A 15,538-nucleotide genomic window follows, 5' to 3' on the forward strand; every position below is an offset into this window, starting at 1 on the left:
CCTCACTGCAAATGTCCCAACAAAGCAATTGAAAACCTGCAGGATTATTTCTACATAATCTGCAGCCACAGATTATTACTACAAGTTATTGTAGTATTAGAGATACCCTCAGCAGTATAATGACCTATCACAAAACTGGAGGCATCCGAGGCCAAAGCCCAAGCAGGTAGTCTCCTCTTTGCGTCTTCCTGAGTGATGCTTTTAGGCTGAAACTTGAAATTTAACTGAGGTTCACCAGGATGCTGGGCCAACTCTTGCTTCAGTTCTAGGGGAAAACGTATTGCCTCTCTCATACGTGGTATGTAATGACTAAATGCGAATGACCCAAATGTGTAAATAACTCGCAGGATCTTGGAAGACATTCTGTAAATAGGAAGCCTAATGATTTCCTTGCTCATTTTTATGAGTCCAGAAAACATTGTGAAGACTGAATGAAAATAAGAAGCATCATCTTGAATGCTCGAGCAGATGTGCTTCCTCTAAGGAGGCATCTAGAAGTAAATTGAATGTCCTGTCTTCCTAGGGACAAAACCACTTTTAATTTCAAAGTGGAATACTGAATTCAAAGGAATTAAATAATTCTAGAGCCCCAAAATAAAAACCTCTTTTGCCCAACCCCACTGGAATATTAAGATTGGCTAAAACAGAGATAAGAACTTGAAACAAACTGGGTTTGCCATTGCCATGGGGTCACTAAATAGATACTGCTGTTGAGTCATCATGACCCAGCTGAGGTATAGACATATTCAGCTCTCTGGCTGAGGCAAAGGGAGGTGGAATGGAAATGACTAGGTGGACCTGTTTTATTTTTCCCTTGGCAAGAGGTGCATGGTAGAGTTGGGGGTACAGAGCACTTCTGAAAATCCGGTGCAGTTTTGCAGAAAGCTTTGGAAAAGTCTTTCTTTTGGAAATGGACCTTTAACTTTTCAAACAGAGTCACATTCTGTTTTGTAAGCTGCACTGAGCGATCTCCACTTCCAGCACAGTCATACTTGTAGGGGCCTGCTGGCTGCAAGACAGTGTCCATTGTGCACTGTTACACAGTACAGACAAAACCAAGAAACTAAAGTAGTGTAGCTTTTCATCCTGCTTGTCAGACCTTGGGATTTTTTCTCCAGAGTGCCTAAGGTGAAGGCCACACAACATGAGCCATATGTTGCTATGCCGTCATGAGGTTAGCACATAGAAATAGTTATTCACTGGAATATGCCCTGGTGCAAGTGAGGGCTGTATTCCAGTGGATAACTATTGGCATATCCTGTGGATAACCTTGGCAATCATGCAAGCAAAGCAGAAAAACAGCACTTCAGGATTAGCTTTTAATTTCTGCCTATAGCTAGTTTTAAGGCAGGCCATTAAAGTAACAACATCAAGTCATTAAAATCCTGTTAGATTTTAAAAATAGCTAAAGAGTTTGGGGAGGTGCTTCAGGTTTCCTCATCCTCAGTGCAAAATACCTCAGGGTGATTAAGTTTTCAGTGTCATTTTTTTCAACAGCTTTTGAAAATCAGCCTCATTTTTCTGAAGCTGTAGCTGACCATCAGGAACACACTGATACTAAAGATGTTAAGCAATTTAGAAATCTTGTTCCATGTATTTAGAAAGCAGAATCTGATTTGTAATTTTTTTCTTTTGCTACTTTTTTCAACCTTTCCTTAAGTAAATATCTTGTAAACAGAAAAATTTGTCTAGTTTATGCTTTATACTCATAAATAACTGCATGAAGGGGAGACAGTGGGGAGGCAGGACGCATTTTTTTCCTACGTCTTTGTTCTGTAAAATTTTTTTCTCAAAAATGGAGACTTGTTCAAGTTTGGAAATTTTCACAGAAATATTTACAGAAAATATTATTGGGAAGCAAGAAATATGACTGGTTACATAAATAATTTTGCCAGTTCAGGCACTAGCAGCTACAATAGCACAGCAGTGCAGAGGACTAGTAGAAGGAGACTACAGTTTTAGAGAATGAAGGACAGTAAAGAGACTGCAAGGCAAGAAAATGGATGTAGTACAGAAGAAGGGCAAGTAAATCAAATCCTTTCACCAGTGAACTCAGGATTGGCAGGTGAGCTGTAGAGCTGATAAAATTTCCCCCTCAGCTCATAATCTGTTTTCCAGCTTGAAGCTGTTATAAGCAAAATGCCGCTAACCTCCAGCTTGTTATATGGTGAAATGATAACATATGGTGAAGAGGGGGAAATTATCTTGTCCTCTTATGCTCCCTTTTTGTGACATCCTCAGGAATACACAGGAAAGTATGAACCCAGAAGATGAAGTGGATGAGTTTCTGGGCCGTGCTATCGATGCCAGAAGTATTGATCGGTTACGCTCTGAACATGTGCGCAAGTTCCTCTTAACATTCAGGGAGCCTGACTTGGAGAAAAAGGTAATGTTGTCTAAAAATCATTGCAGTGTGTCATTCAGGCCTGTTAAGAGTTTTTATTCTCCTGCATAAGGTCATGCTTATATACCTATAGTTAAAGCTAGGTTTTAGGTATTGGAGGTGGGCTTGTGGTCTTAGAAAATCCATGCATCTTCATGGGAACCTTAATGTATGTGTCCCTAGAAAGTCACAGTCATCCAAAGGGAGCACTGGGAAGGAAACCCAAGCCATTTCTGTCAGACACGCATGTGTACGTAGTGATGATTTGTAAAGGGAATCCAGAATAAGCCAGATTTGTTTCTCTGACTTTGAGGCATCCAAAATTGAGATTGCAGTCGCCTCTTATCTCCCTCAAATCACTGGAGAAGCCTGCTTCAGCTTGCCTGAGCTCCCAGTCACCTCTGGAGGGGCTTTTCCCTGCCCTTTGTCCCCCCAAGTACTACTAGCATTCATTAGTATGCAATTTGTTCTCCTGTCATTTTTGGGAGCCCATTTTAAGCAAAAAGGGGTCCGGATAAAAGCTGAAGCATGTAATTTCCACCCACTCCTTCCCTTCAATTTTATAGCTGAAAACTGCTAGGGAAATTAGTGGTTCACCTGTTCTAATCACCTTTTATTTTGTGGTTCAAACATTAAGACCATCTGTACTGAGAACCATGCTTCAGGCTAAATAAAGCATCTTTGGGAATCGGATGCAGCTCCCATGTGACCAATATGTTGACAAGTAGTTGGAAGGAGTAACTGTGCGAAAACCGCAGCATCCTCGCACTATTAGAACAAGCCAAGCTGTCTGCACAAATACAAGGTTTTCTCATTAGCAATATTCGTTCCTGCTGGAAGAAACTTCCCATGGAAGAAGTTTAGGTCTGACAGTGGTGACCTAGAATGCTGGTCCCAGCTAATACGTTTCTGTTCCTCTAGTGTGAGGGGCAGATGGTGACTCCTCTCGCCACCCAGCTGTGTAGGTTTGTTCCCTGGTCTTTGGGTCTGTTCAAGCCTTTACAGCTTGCCCAGGGAGAAGGCGAATTTGTAATGTTAGTTGTTTCTTATCAGCACTGCTTTCCAAGGACCTAAACAGAAGCCAAGCAAGAAGTTTTTGTGAAGAAAAGGCAGCCAGCCAAATTTCCCACTAACATAACCCTGTTTGCATTTTTTGCAGTACTCCAAGCAGGTGGATGACAGGTTTGGAGCCTACGTGGCTTGTGCCTCCCTAGTCTTCCTCTTCATCTGCTTTGTTCAAATCATAATCGTGCCACAGTGAGTACCTTTTCATCCCTTTGCTCCCATCTGCTCCCCTCCTCTATTCTGGCCTACTTTTCTTTGTTTGTTGTTGTTTTGGTTTTTTTTTTTTTTTCTTGAGAATTTAGAGCACCAAGGGGAAGAGAAAAATCCTTAAATAATTCATGCTCAAGTGATGCATGGTGCTTATTGTTTTCACTTGTTTCTAGTGCAGATTAAAACCTCCTCACTAGCACGTGAGGATTTCTGTTTTCCCAGTGTGATTTCTCTCACCATTCACCTCCATCTTGGGAAATTCAGTTCAGCGCATTTATAAGCCTGTGGAAAACAAATCCCCCTAAGTAGGAAAGATTGCCTACTAAAGCGTAGTACGTGTTCACAATATGAGGCTAGGCTGCCCTCTTATCTGAACGCAGTGGGGCAGGGAGGTGAAAAACCCATCACAGTCTTGTTGCTCAGAGCACTGAGGTCTCAGAGTCTGCTTAACGGATGAGGCATAACCATTCATACATTTATTCTTCTGGACTCAGAGCAGCAGTGCAAGAAGAAAGGTAGAGAGGGAGTCAAGCTACACATGTCTAAACTTCGAGTAGCTCACTCCAGGCTTAAGGGTTGCAATCATTTCTTTCCCCAGGCAAGAGCAGCAAAAGCTCCTCAGGACTGTTGGGCACAGTGCTCTTGGCCCACTCCAGTGAAATACTTTGTCTGAAAGGCACAGAGTAACCCACTAGATTTTTGCCAGCAGTGAGCTCTGCAGACATAGTATTTCTTCTCAAAGAGTTCATAAAAAATTCCTTAAAATTAAAGCATGTTGGTATTTCCTGTGCTCTGCTTTAGTAGCAATAATATGTCATTCACTAAGCAGTGCTGTGTTGGAAATAAATACGGAGTTAGTAATTTTAAATCTGGAGAACAAGATCACAGAAGCTCTGAAAATGCTCCAAATTTGTCTTCATTACAAGAAGAGAAAAAATGCTTAAAGAGAGCTCCAATACTATTTTATGCCATTACAACTTCTTTCTACTTCTGTTCACACCACAGATCTTTTCAGAATAGAGATTGGTTTGTAGTGTTCAGATCAGATATTCAGAAGGTCACAGAAACAACTCATAGTCTGACGTTTGAGGTTATTCACTGTCCTAGGTAAGAGGACATTTACATCTGATCACCGAAAGATTGAATCAGCAAAATAGTACAAATGCACTGTGTAAACAGACAGATCCACTTTGGGAAACTGTAACTGAAGCTGAAAGAGGCTGAAAATTGAAACTAGATAAGTCACAGCAATTAATGCATTGTTAATTACATCCAAAAATGTTCTTTGAGGGTAATTGATTTAGCAAGAGCTTACACTTTGGATTTCTGGATACTGCTGTTGTCACTTCACATGTGCAGAGACCCTCTACCAGCCTTTGCGTTGCTCATCAAACTCCCCAAGCAGCCACTAAGCTGTCTGTATAAAACCCAGTTTAACATTTAAATGACAACTTGACGATTTCTGATCTCTGGCAACCATATGGCTGACTCCTTTGTATTATGCAGGAGCCAATCACTTGTGGTGTAAATGTCATGCTTCTGTCTCTTTCCACACCACCCATAAGGGTGGGTTTTTGGTAACTTCTGAAGTGTCCTTAGGCAGCCTGGCCTGTCTGAAAGATGATTTGGTTCAAGAGTAAATGAAATTCCATGTTTTAACTTCAGGTCAGATATACTTCCCTTCACCTTTTAGTTTGTTTTTCCTTATATTTCAATTGCACAGTTTGTGTCTTTTATTGAAGGTAGCAGTAAAGCAGCAACAGAAACCACAGGTGAGTATGTGTCACCATCAGAGCTTCATGAAAAACACACCATGGAAGTTGAATCTGAAACTAAAGACAAAATGGCAGTGATAATTTATGATAATAAAGAGGAATAGGTTTAATGAATTTCACAAAGGCTGAAACAGTGAATTAGCAAGTACAATTATCTTAGTAGTCATGAGAGAACACAGAGACCAGCTGGCTTTGGTGTGGTTGGCTTCAATGTCACATTGCAAGAATACTTCCTTTAAATTATGAACAAGGCTGACTCCTGGGAGGGGGCATGTCCTGTCATACTGAGACCAATCACTGCGAAACTGTTGTTGAGTATCTTCATGATCAAAACAGATGAAAATTCATAGTTGGCTATGAATTTTGTTGGCCCTGGGGTCCTGTTTGTGCTTCAAAGTTGCAAGGAACAGGAACCTCTCAAGCTGGCCAAGCTAAGTCTATTTTCCCTGACTTATGCCATGCTTCCTCCCATCCCATGCACAAGACAGAGCGCGGAGGATGGTGCAGCACAGACATTCCCTGTGCGTGGCAAGGACAAGTAGCTATTCCCATTCAGACTCTTCCCACTTGGCTACAGTGCAACACTCAGCACACTTTCCTTCCCAGGGGTCTCCTGCCCACAGCCAGCCAGGGGCTGACCTGCCATAACAAGTTGTTCTATCAGCTCCTCTAGCACATTAAATATTTCTCAGTCCCTCTGCTGTCAGCTCGGCAGGAAGGTGATTGCTATAAAAGATGCAGTATTCTCTGCTCTGCAGCCTGTGTGAGTAATTCTAAATAGGACAGAGTATCTGTTGGTATTCAAGGCACCTCGTATCTTCTACTGCTGTCCTAACTGGAAAGCCCGTGCAGTGTGTCATGTCTTGTACAAATGTCATGATCTGGAGAGCAGAGCTGTAGCTATTCTATATGATGTGCATTTATTAAAAAAAAAAAAAAATCTCCTTGATTTCAGCTCTACATTTATGCTGGGTTTTTACCTGACCTGTTTCCTGATCCTGACCACAGTGGTGTTTGTTTCGGTCATTTACTCCTGTGTAAAGGTACGTACCGTGGCTTCTTTGCCTAAGATAACTCGATCAGCAATGTGTTTCTTCAACTAACAGAGCGTGTTTTGTTATCCATCCTTTCCACACTATGTGATAAGGGTTACAGAAAAAGCCTTTGATAAGACAGAAAGAACTGCAAACAGATGTTAGGGTTGGCATCTCTTTAGCTCAGCGAGAAGTAATCATTCTGTGGATCTGCATGTCTATTAAGTCCCCTGCAGGCACTCTCATATTGATATAATAAGAACACATTTTCCAATGTGGAACGAAACACTGACCATTCGTTTCCTCCCTGTAAGCTTCCTGTGGAGTTGCCTCTGTACCAGCCCCTGCTGCATATGCATGTTTGGGTAGGCAGATAATCAGAAGCAGAATATCATCAAGGCAAAATGTCCTAGGGAGGAAGTAAAAGCCATAAATATATAGAATTTTATCAGCCTTTCTCAGATGAGTGTACAGAGCTTCCAACATTCTTTCTTGTAACTGGTTTTGATCAGCAAAGAAATACATTGTGTGAAACCCAAAATATTAATTCTTCTTGGCAGTCTGTGGTTAAATTGGCAGTCAGCACTCTGGGAAAGGTGATGTGCTCATCTTTTTCACTCAAAGGTATTCCTATTAAAATGTTGATGCTAGTTGATTGTACTTGCAGTTTTGGGGATCCTTCCAGTCTAGCAGTGTCTGAACGTGGAATACGTTCAGATTCAGGCTCCTAAACCCAAGCCCAACTTTGTTCCTCAGAGCCTGGAATAAAATAACTCAGTAGCATTATGTTTCCTGCAGAAGAAACAGTGGGGTAATGGATTATGTCAGGCAGATGATTTGCCTCACTTTAATTATCTTCTCTGTACCATTTTCAACAGTCGAATGTGGGTGCTCTTGACAGACTTGCACCTTTCATGTCTTTTTGACTTTTGAAAGTTAAACTTGGAGAATTAAGCAACAAACTGTTCCCAGTGAAAGAAGCTTGAGGTTATATTTGAACAACTCAATCACAGGGCTTCCCTTGGGCTTATGACAATTTCAAAGGGAGCTTAGTTCATAAGCACAGCATCCCGTTGGTCCTGCTTGGTTATCGGCAATGACAATTACAAGTCAGAAATAATAGTACTAATAGGAAGGCTTGGGTTCCTTGAGCTGGGAAATGGTACCCATAGATGCCTGGTTATACTTGGTGTGTCCGTTGCATGTGAGAATGCTACTGAGTGTCATTAGTTTGTAAACCGGTATCAGCAGTTAATGTGCTTGGCAGTTAATTAACAACAAATGGGGAAGACTTTTAGTCACAGCCTCAGAGGACTTGAAAATCTGGTGCAGAGCTGTGCTGGAGCCTGTTTTCACTGCTTGGCCAACAGCAGCAACATCCCAGTGCACTGCCAGCATGCAGAGCCATACCAACACACCAGCTCCACTGGTGCTGTGCAAATACTGGGGCAAGAGCTGTGGCAGACCCAGACCTCTGAAGCATTTGAGTTGGCTGACTTGCAACCAGACAGATTTCAAGGCACACAGCTGTCTTGTCAGCCACTGGCTTTCACAGGCTTAGGTTGCTTCCACATACTGACAGCAGTACTCCTATCTTCTGTCTTCATTCAAAGGTTTTGGTTTGGGCTTTTTGGTTTAATATTATTACTGATCTTAACTAACGATTAATTTAGAAGGCACACAGGATTTTTGAGTCCCCATGACTCTAGGCAGATGTTCAGTCTTGCTTTCTTTGCCTGGATCTTTGAAATTTCTGTAGAAGAGGTCTGTTCAGTGGTGCCTGCAACTGTTCTTAGGCTGGCTTTGCCTCAGTGCACAGGCCCTGGAAACATGAGACATCCGAGGGAATTCAGGCTAACATAAGAATTTAAGGGGATTTTATGAAGCTCCTAGTATTTCCAAAAGTGAGTTTGCAACATGTTAGCCCAGACCTACAAGGTGCTTATGTAAAACATTCAGTGTTGCCAGTGCCTTCTGTGTATAGATTGCAAATACTGAAAATAGCAGGCCTTCTAGCTCCAGTACCTTTCTGATTACCCCTTTTTTAGTGTTCCAAATTAGCCCCTGCTGACAACATCTGATTATGAGATGAGTTGTTTAGGGGACAGGTACTTCTCTCTTGTCAGCTACCTTTTTGATGTCAGCAGCTCCCAGTAGCTGCAGCCTGTGTCTGTCATTGAAGATTTTGGTGTTTCAAGTCAGAGTTTTTTAAGCAATGGGTTTACCCAGCCTGTGATTAATGGGTATTACTTTATTTCTGTACACACAGGAAGCACTTTTACACATATGCACAAGCAAGGCACTTTTGCAGATCCTTTAGATGAAATTTTAAGGCACAGGGATGTCAGCATTCTTCATTTTGTTTCCCACTTGGATGTGGGGTAGGAGAGCACGTGTTTTACATACCAGTGGTTCATTACAAACAAAGTTGGAAAGCAGGTGTCCATCCCAGCATATCAGCATAAACATGACTTTTGCTCGTTTGCTGTGCTGTTACATGATAAGTGACTATTTTTTCTTCCTCTTTCTAGTTTTCATGTGAGATTTTCCTTCCCTGTTTTGGCCTCTCCATCTCTAGCTTTGACGGTGGCCAGCAGGCTCTTTCTGAACAGCTTGATCGTGTTTTATTTTCTTTTGCTGTCATTATTATCTTCCACTATAAAATTCTCCACTGACTAGAAGTTGATCCTGGAACTGCCAACCCAGCCAGCTTGGCTTTCCAAGTTTCTTCAGCTGTAATAAACAAGAGTTCTAATTCTTCACTTTGATGCTCCATGAAGACTTGGCCACTGCAAGATGGTGTTCCTTCCCCATAGAATCTAAGGTCATGGGAACCAGGGTCCCTTCGCAAATACTCCACTGACAGACATCTGTTTTGCTACTAACTTATCAAGTTTGTGTTTCTTCTTAAAATCCTTAACTTCCGGTATCTACACTGCTATGTGGAATTCAACTTCTCGCATGTTCTGAGAGAACATATGAGAGAAATTTCAAGTTATTCTTACAAAGAAAAGAAGTTTTTCTATAGCTCTAAGTATGTGCAGCTTGCCTACCTGTTTCTTAGCCTTCTTGAAAACCAATCTAGATGTTCCTAAGTGTTTGGGTTTTTTCTCAAGCAGGCGAAAAATTATCTCTGGAAACTGTACTTTTTTAATAGAGTAATAAATCACTGAAATGTTACATAAATGGGCTTGCAACATAAAGTAGCCTGAAGATGTTGTCTTTTACTCCAGAAGCATCTTAATGTACTTCAAAATGATTCAAAGGCTTTTATTACAAATTGAAAAATCAGAACTTTAAGACCTCATAGGTTTTTTCATCTCACAACACAACAGCAATTATCTAAGCAATTTTCCGTGTCCATAATATATGGTAAGAAGACAAAAAGGAGAAATATTACTCTTCTGTCTGTGATCAGCTGTTATTGCAAAGTAGAGGTTTTATTTAGTGTATTTTTGTCATGCAAATGGCTGGAGGTTATGGATTATTTTCAGTGTAACATTAGTACTTGTTGAATCACTTTTTAAATTAGGACTTTCACTTGTACAACAGTGCCCTACCTTCCTCTTCTATATTCATTGGTACCTGCATGCTTTCAGAGTCTCTCTCTTCTGAGAGATAATGTCTTCCAGCAACATTTATGCATTTCAATGCAGAATGAACTGGAATTGACTGTACAATCCAATTTCCCTTCTCCTATTGTGGTTGTTTCTCTTTACATGAGTGACCTCAAGCTTGTGTGGCAATCCAAAATTGAATCTCAGCCACCCAAATGGATCACATCCTTTCTTTCAGCTCCTGTTCTCAGTAGTGCACATGCAGGCTTAGAGTTGGCATTTCATCAGACCTTCCCTTGTGCTATTCTTCACTCAGGCAAGATTTTAGTCCTATTAAGAGGGATAAATTGTGTTTGACAGCACAAACCAATGGGCAACAGTGCACGGCTTTTCACCGTACTATAACGCCCTGATGTTCTGCTCCTTTTCCTAGGACTGAAGGGATTTTATTTTATTGGAGAATGAAAGGGTAAATCATCTGCTTTTCTTTTTCCTTCTTTTTTGTTATACCCCTGACTTCTGGATTTCTTTTTTTTATGGAGGGAACATTGCTAGAGTGGAGCTGAATTATCAGAGCTGAGACAGGTCCTCCATTTCTAGGATAGAAGTCCTCCAAGCTGCAAGTATTCCTGGCCTCTGTCTGCCCCTGTGATATGGGGAGAGCATTACTTATGTTACAGAGCCTCCATGAATGTTGTTCACAACGCAGAGTTTCCTCAGATGAGTGGCGTGGCTGTGCCATTGCACTCTCTATTGCAGTCCTGACCCCCTATGGTTTTTTGGCATTTGTTTCCTCTTCAGGACTTTTTCCAGCTGTACTTCTTTACTGACCTAAAATTTTCCCTAGTTTGCGAAGTAATGAGAACCTAGATTAATGCAAAGAAAACATGTTTTCATTAGAATTAAAGTGTCTTCCACTGATAGCTTTTCTTGATATCTCAGACTTGATGCAAAGTCAGGCTTTTTTGGGATCATTGGCAGTAGGGGCTTGAGCCAAGATCCGCAACTAAGCACTCCCGAGTTTTATTTAGGTGCCTGATTTTCCAGCGATTACAGAAAGAGGTTAGGTCCATGCATACCTTTGTGGAGCTTGGCCTTCAGGCTTAAACAAAGGGGTGGCAGGAAAACTTGTCATGCTCTTAATCTATTGAGAAAACTGTCTAAATGCAGTACAAATCCTCCTTCTCCCTCCAAATCCTGTAAAGGTTAGGGCGGAAGAAAGCCCAATGGCATTTCCCACATCCCTCTGCTGGGAGGGATCTGCTAGCTGATGTCTGTGTGGAAGTAGCTGGACATGGTAGGGCAAGAAGATAGCTTGATTAATGGTTCATCAACAGAGGATTTCTACATTAGCAAGGTTTATTTCTGAGAGAGGTATTGTGCTTTGTTTTACAGTGGCTGCATGAGCCTGAAGGATAGCATGAGTTTTCACTGAATTTCAACCAATCCTCAGTGCAAAGAAGTCATAAATTTCCCCTTCCCTCCCGTCCCCTACAGAGCTTTGCCCTCTCCTCTCGCCTCGAGTTAGCTGTTTTTTGTGTGTGTAGCAGGTGAAAGCAGTTCTTTTTAAACTCTTGCCACAACCTCTCTCTCCCTCTGTAAAAGTCACCAGCTAATCAGTGCTTTGGCCGTTCAAACGCTTCGTAATTACATTGTAGGACTGCTGTGTGGGAAGCTATGCACTGACAAAATGTTGCATCTCTTGAAGATGTAAGAGTGAAGGATAAAAGGGAAAAGCAAGACTTTTAATAGAAACATTAGTCATAGTTAAATTGCAGTGCCGTGCCGCTGCACTGCTAGCTTCTTTGTGTCTCTAAAAATACCCTCTAGTGGCTTAGTTATTCATGCAACATGCTGGGAGGGAAAGGTTCTGGTTCTGGGTTCTGAAAAACACTTTGTCAGTGTTCAGCAGAGCCCCTCTGCCCTGGCGTGACGGTGTGGAGGGGAAGGGCACCATGGGGCCAGTGACCTCCAGAGTGAATGTGTTGGTGCACAGGAGTTGCCTGGCCTCCATCTCTCGTTGCTCCAGCCCTGAGCTTGCGCTGGGGCGGTGGTGACATGTGAAGAGAAAGCATTGGTTTCATTGTCTTCTGGACTTCTGTTGTAGCTAATGCAATGCAAGGAGGCCTCATGCGATGCTGAGGGGTGACCCTTGCCACAAGAGGTGCCTGATTAGTCTCTGCTTTAACACAGAGACTGTTTCTACCCAGAATACAATGCAGCACCTAAAGCAAAGCACACTGGTGGCCTGCAGTCAGGAAAGCAATTAGAAGAAGGGTACTAGCTCTGATAGTAGTGAATCACTGGGACAGTCTGTCTAGGGAGCTCAGTGATTGTCCTCACCAGTGGTTATTTTTAGTCACATGTGTCTGTAGTGCTGAGTGCCATAGACCAGACTAGGCCAGCTAATTTCTCCAGCGCCTTTACTAAGGGTCTGACAGATCACAGGACTAGCCTGGCTTTTTAGCAGTCTGCTTCTGGAATGGCACCAGAAAGTGCTATGATACACTTCTGTGATCAAAAGGATATGACATGTATTTTTTCATTTCTGCTTTTTTTAATTTTTGATCCAGTAATTCACAGGCTCAAGCTCCTGGCTGTTTGAGTTGCAGATGGCTTGTGGTTTGCTTCTCATGATGCAGGATGAGCACAGCCCTGCATGACATGCTATCTTGGCTCAGGAGCCATCATTCCCGTTAGGAAGGACTGAGTAGATTTGGTGAGCCAGCTGGGCCTGCGGCCACGAGGCGGTCATGTTCCTGCTCACCCTTGTCCCAGAGTTGCCATCCCCCATCATCATTCTTTAACCCCTGTGCAGCATCCACTCAGACACAGCGCTGAAGGATGTGGGCAGCTCAAATGCAGGTTGTAATCTGTAAAACAAGCAATGATTTTTTATGTTTATTTAATCTTTTTTTTTTCCCCTCACATGCAGCTTTTCCCAGCTCCGCTCCAGACTCTTTCTAAGAAGATTGTACAGTCCAGGACCAATAGTACCTTAGTTGGAGTCTTTGCCATTATCCTGGTTTTTCTATCTGCCTTTGTCAACATGGTATGTGCATTATTTCTTTTTGGTTCTGCGTGGTTTTCTTATTGGCGCTCAGCATCATGGTTGCCCATTACAACCACTGGGTTTAATGTAATCCTGCCTAATGCTTACAGCATCTGAGATCAGTTCCCTTTTGCTTTTTGGACATAGAAGAGAAACAGGAGCCCGAAAGCCACATCCATGTAGCCCATTATGTGCTGGCACCAACTTCTGCCCATATTCTTTTTTTAAATCCTTCTGCTTTGAGTACATAAGCCAAGCCTGAAGTGTTCCCCTGCATGAAGGGCCAGCATGAGGCCGATGTGTCATTTAACACCCACAGTATTGAGTGGCACTTAAGTGTTGCACAGGCTTTGTGCCAGCCTTCTGCACAGTGCTGTGTCCTGCTCTGAGCACAGTAATCACCTAACAGGGACTGTGAAGACTTTGCTTTGAGTTAAACTTTCAGGACCAGGTGGTTTAGCTTTGCAATCAAACACTGCTGCTGATTTCAGACTTGGAGAGAGATGGGCTGTTCTCTAAAACCCTGCAGCTGCTGGTTTCTGACTTGTACAAATGGCTTGAAGGCTGAATGTATTTTAAAGAAACCACTTCAATATTCTCTACCCTGCACACATCTATTTGATTTTTTAAGGGTGGGTTAGGGGGGAGAGATGGGCCTGGGGTTAAAGCCCTAAGCTTGGAGGTAGCTACAAAGGCTTCACATGGCCCTCTGCTCCTCAGCTGTGGCCTCAGCTGTGGCAGTGCTGATTTGCACTAGCAAGGATAGGCTTAAACGTCTAAAAATCAGCCTCCAACTTGCTCTTGCCTTAGCTTCCCTGTACACATAGTGGAGATTTAGGAAACAATTGAAGTACTTGAATGAGAGGCACTAGCTAAGTGACATCAACACCCCACCATCTTCCCCCAAAGTCACCTGCAAAGAGCTTGTGTGGGTTGCTGAGCACCACGCAGAAATTAGAGCTTTGTTTTTCTGCATAGTGTGTGATTCTTTGCAGTCATGAACTATGTAGTGTAAAAATTAGCAGAATGGACAAATGGAGCAGCATGTGGAGGAGATCAGAATAGGCCTCTGCTGCTTCCTCAGCATAAGATAGCACATCAGCTTTTCAGCCTTGCTGCAAAAGTCTTCCCTGTAGAAGGAGCCACAGCATAAGCTTCAGCAATGGCAAGGGAAAGTTATCAGCTCAGAAATTCCCGTCATCAGAAATAGAGCAACACCAGGAACCTGTCACACACAGCAGGATATATTTGTATGTATAATATCTACAGCCCCTCTGCCTGTGAAGTTGTACGTGAAGTTGAGCACAAAACTAGCTTTCTAGAGTGCACTGCCTGGATTTTATTAATTAATATTTTGGGGGATAAAAACCATAGCCATTGCACACCCAGTAAAACAGAAGCTGGTGATTCAATTTTGCATCTTTTGCACATTGCTACAGCCATTTTCCTTAAAATTAAGCCAAGGGGCTTTTAAATTCATGCAAACTATTTTGTTTTCTTCTCTTTGTCTATGCCATTGAGTTTAATACAATCTTATTCTTCAGTTCATGTGCAGCACTGTGGATCTTGCCAGCTGCATGGCTGCAGAATACAACATCACTCTGGACCGGGTGGACACATGCCTTATGAGCAACCTGACTTCCAACTACAGCCTGGGCACCTTGCAGGGATTCTGTGACAGTCCTTTGCCCAACTGCAACTTTCCAGAGGTACTGCTTGAAAAAAATGAGTTGCAGAGCTTGATCTGAGAAGGGGCTATAAAACCCATGTGACAAATCTCAGTGATTCAGAGGAAAGCAAGGTTGCTCCTGACTGATGTTATAGGATGACACAGGCTACTACGCACAAACTTAAGTGTCTGAAGTTATTACCATGAGTCCACATTAATGTTTAAGTTCCTTCAGGGCTGAATAATCAGTAGGCTTTATAATTGCTGGATACTGCCTACAGGAGGAGAAATGGTCTTTCTCCATCAAGTCCTTAATGGCATGCAGAACTGCAAGTCATTTCAAAGGAGTTTGTGGGTGCTTAATGTTACTTGAAAATCACTTCACTGAAAACCAGTGTCTAGTCATAGATTTAACCCTTCCCTCCATTGTTTTATATCCTGATAAAAAACTTTGCTTATGTTTTTTTCTATAGGTATAGTAGGTTCTGTCCTCAGGCAGGTTAGCAGCCCTGATAGTGGTCTGCTTCAATTCACAAATGCAAATCCTACCTCTTTGGAACAAGTTGTTCATAAAAACAAGTTGTTCCATAGCTATTCAAGACCTTTCTCTGAATTTATAGGTCGTGGACATTATGTGTTGTCTACTGGAAACTGAAAAGCTAAAAAGTCCATCTAGGTTGGAGGCAGAATTTATGTCAAGGTCATTTGGGTTTATGGGGACCTGACAGATTTATGGGTCATCTGTTATCATCCAGATGTTGAAGGTGCTACTGAAAGTCCTGGTACCGCATTT

The 15,538-nt window shown here is 42.3% G+C and overlaps 2 protein-coding genes across 3 annotated transcripts in view; one reads left to right on the forward strand and one right to left on the reverse strand.

Annotated features, from left to right (window-relative positions):
- Positions 1 to 15,538, forward strand: part of ADCY5 (adenylate cyclase 5) — a 216,093-nt gene that overhangs the window by 186,346 nt on the left and 14,209 nt on the right. For both annotated transcript variants that reach the window (XM_030487012.2, XM_030487014.1), the window contains exons 10-14: positions 2,242 to 2,386; positions 3,543 to 3,640; positions 6,389 to 6,476; positions 12,960 to 13,076; positions 14,621 to 14,785. In XM_030487012.2, the coding sequence (XP_030342872.1) occupies positions 2,242 to 2,386; positions 3,543 to 3,640; positions 6,389 to 6,476; positions 12,960 to 13,076; positions 14,621 to 14,785 (613 nt within the window). The remainder of the gene's footprint in view (positions 1 to 2,241; positions 2,387 to 3,542; positions 3,641 to 6,388; positions 6,477 to 12,959; positions 13,077 to 14,620; positions 14,786 to 15,538) is intronic.
- Positions 12,865 to 15,538, reverse strand: part of SEC22A (SEC22 homolog A, vesicle trafficking protein) — a 45,536-nt gene continuing 42,862 nt past the window's right edge. The window contains exon 8 of the mRNA XM_030487021.1: positions 12,865 to 12,897. Within this exon, the coding sequence (XP_030342881.1) occupies positions 12,880 to 12,897 (18 nt within the window). The 3' untranslated portion in view covers positions 12,865 to 12,879. The remainder of the gene's footprint in view (positions 12,898 to 15,538) is intronic.

Source organism: Strigops habroptila, chromosome 5 (genome assembly GCF_004027225.2).
Source record: "Strigops habroptila isolate Jane chromosome 5, bStrHab1.2.pri, whole genome shotgun sequence".
Classification (NCBI taxonomy): domain Eukaryota; kingdom Metazoa; phylum Chordata; class Aves; order Psittaciformes; family Psittacidae; genus Strigops; species Strigops habroptila.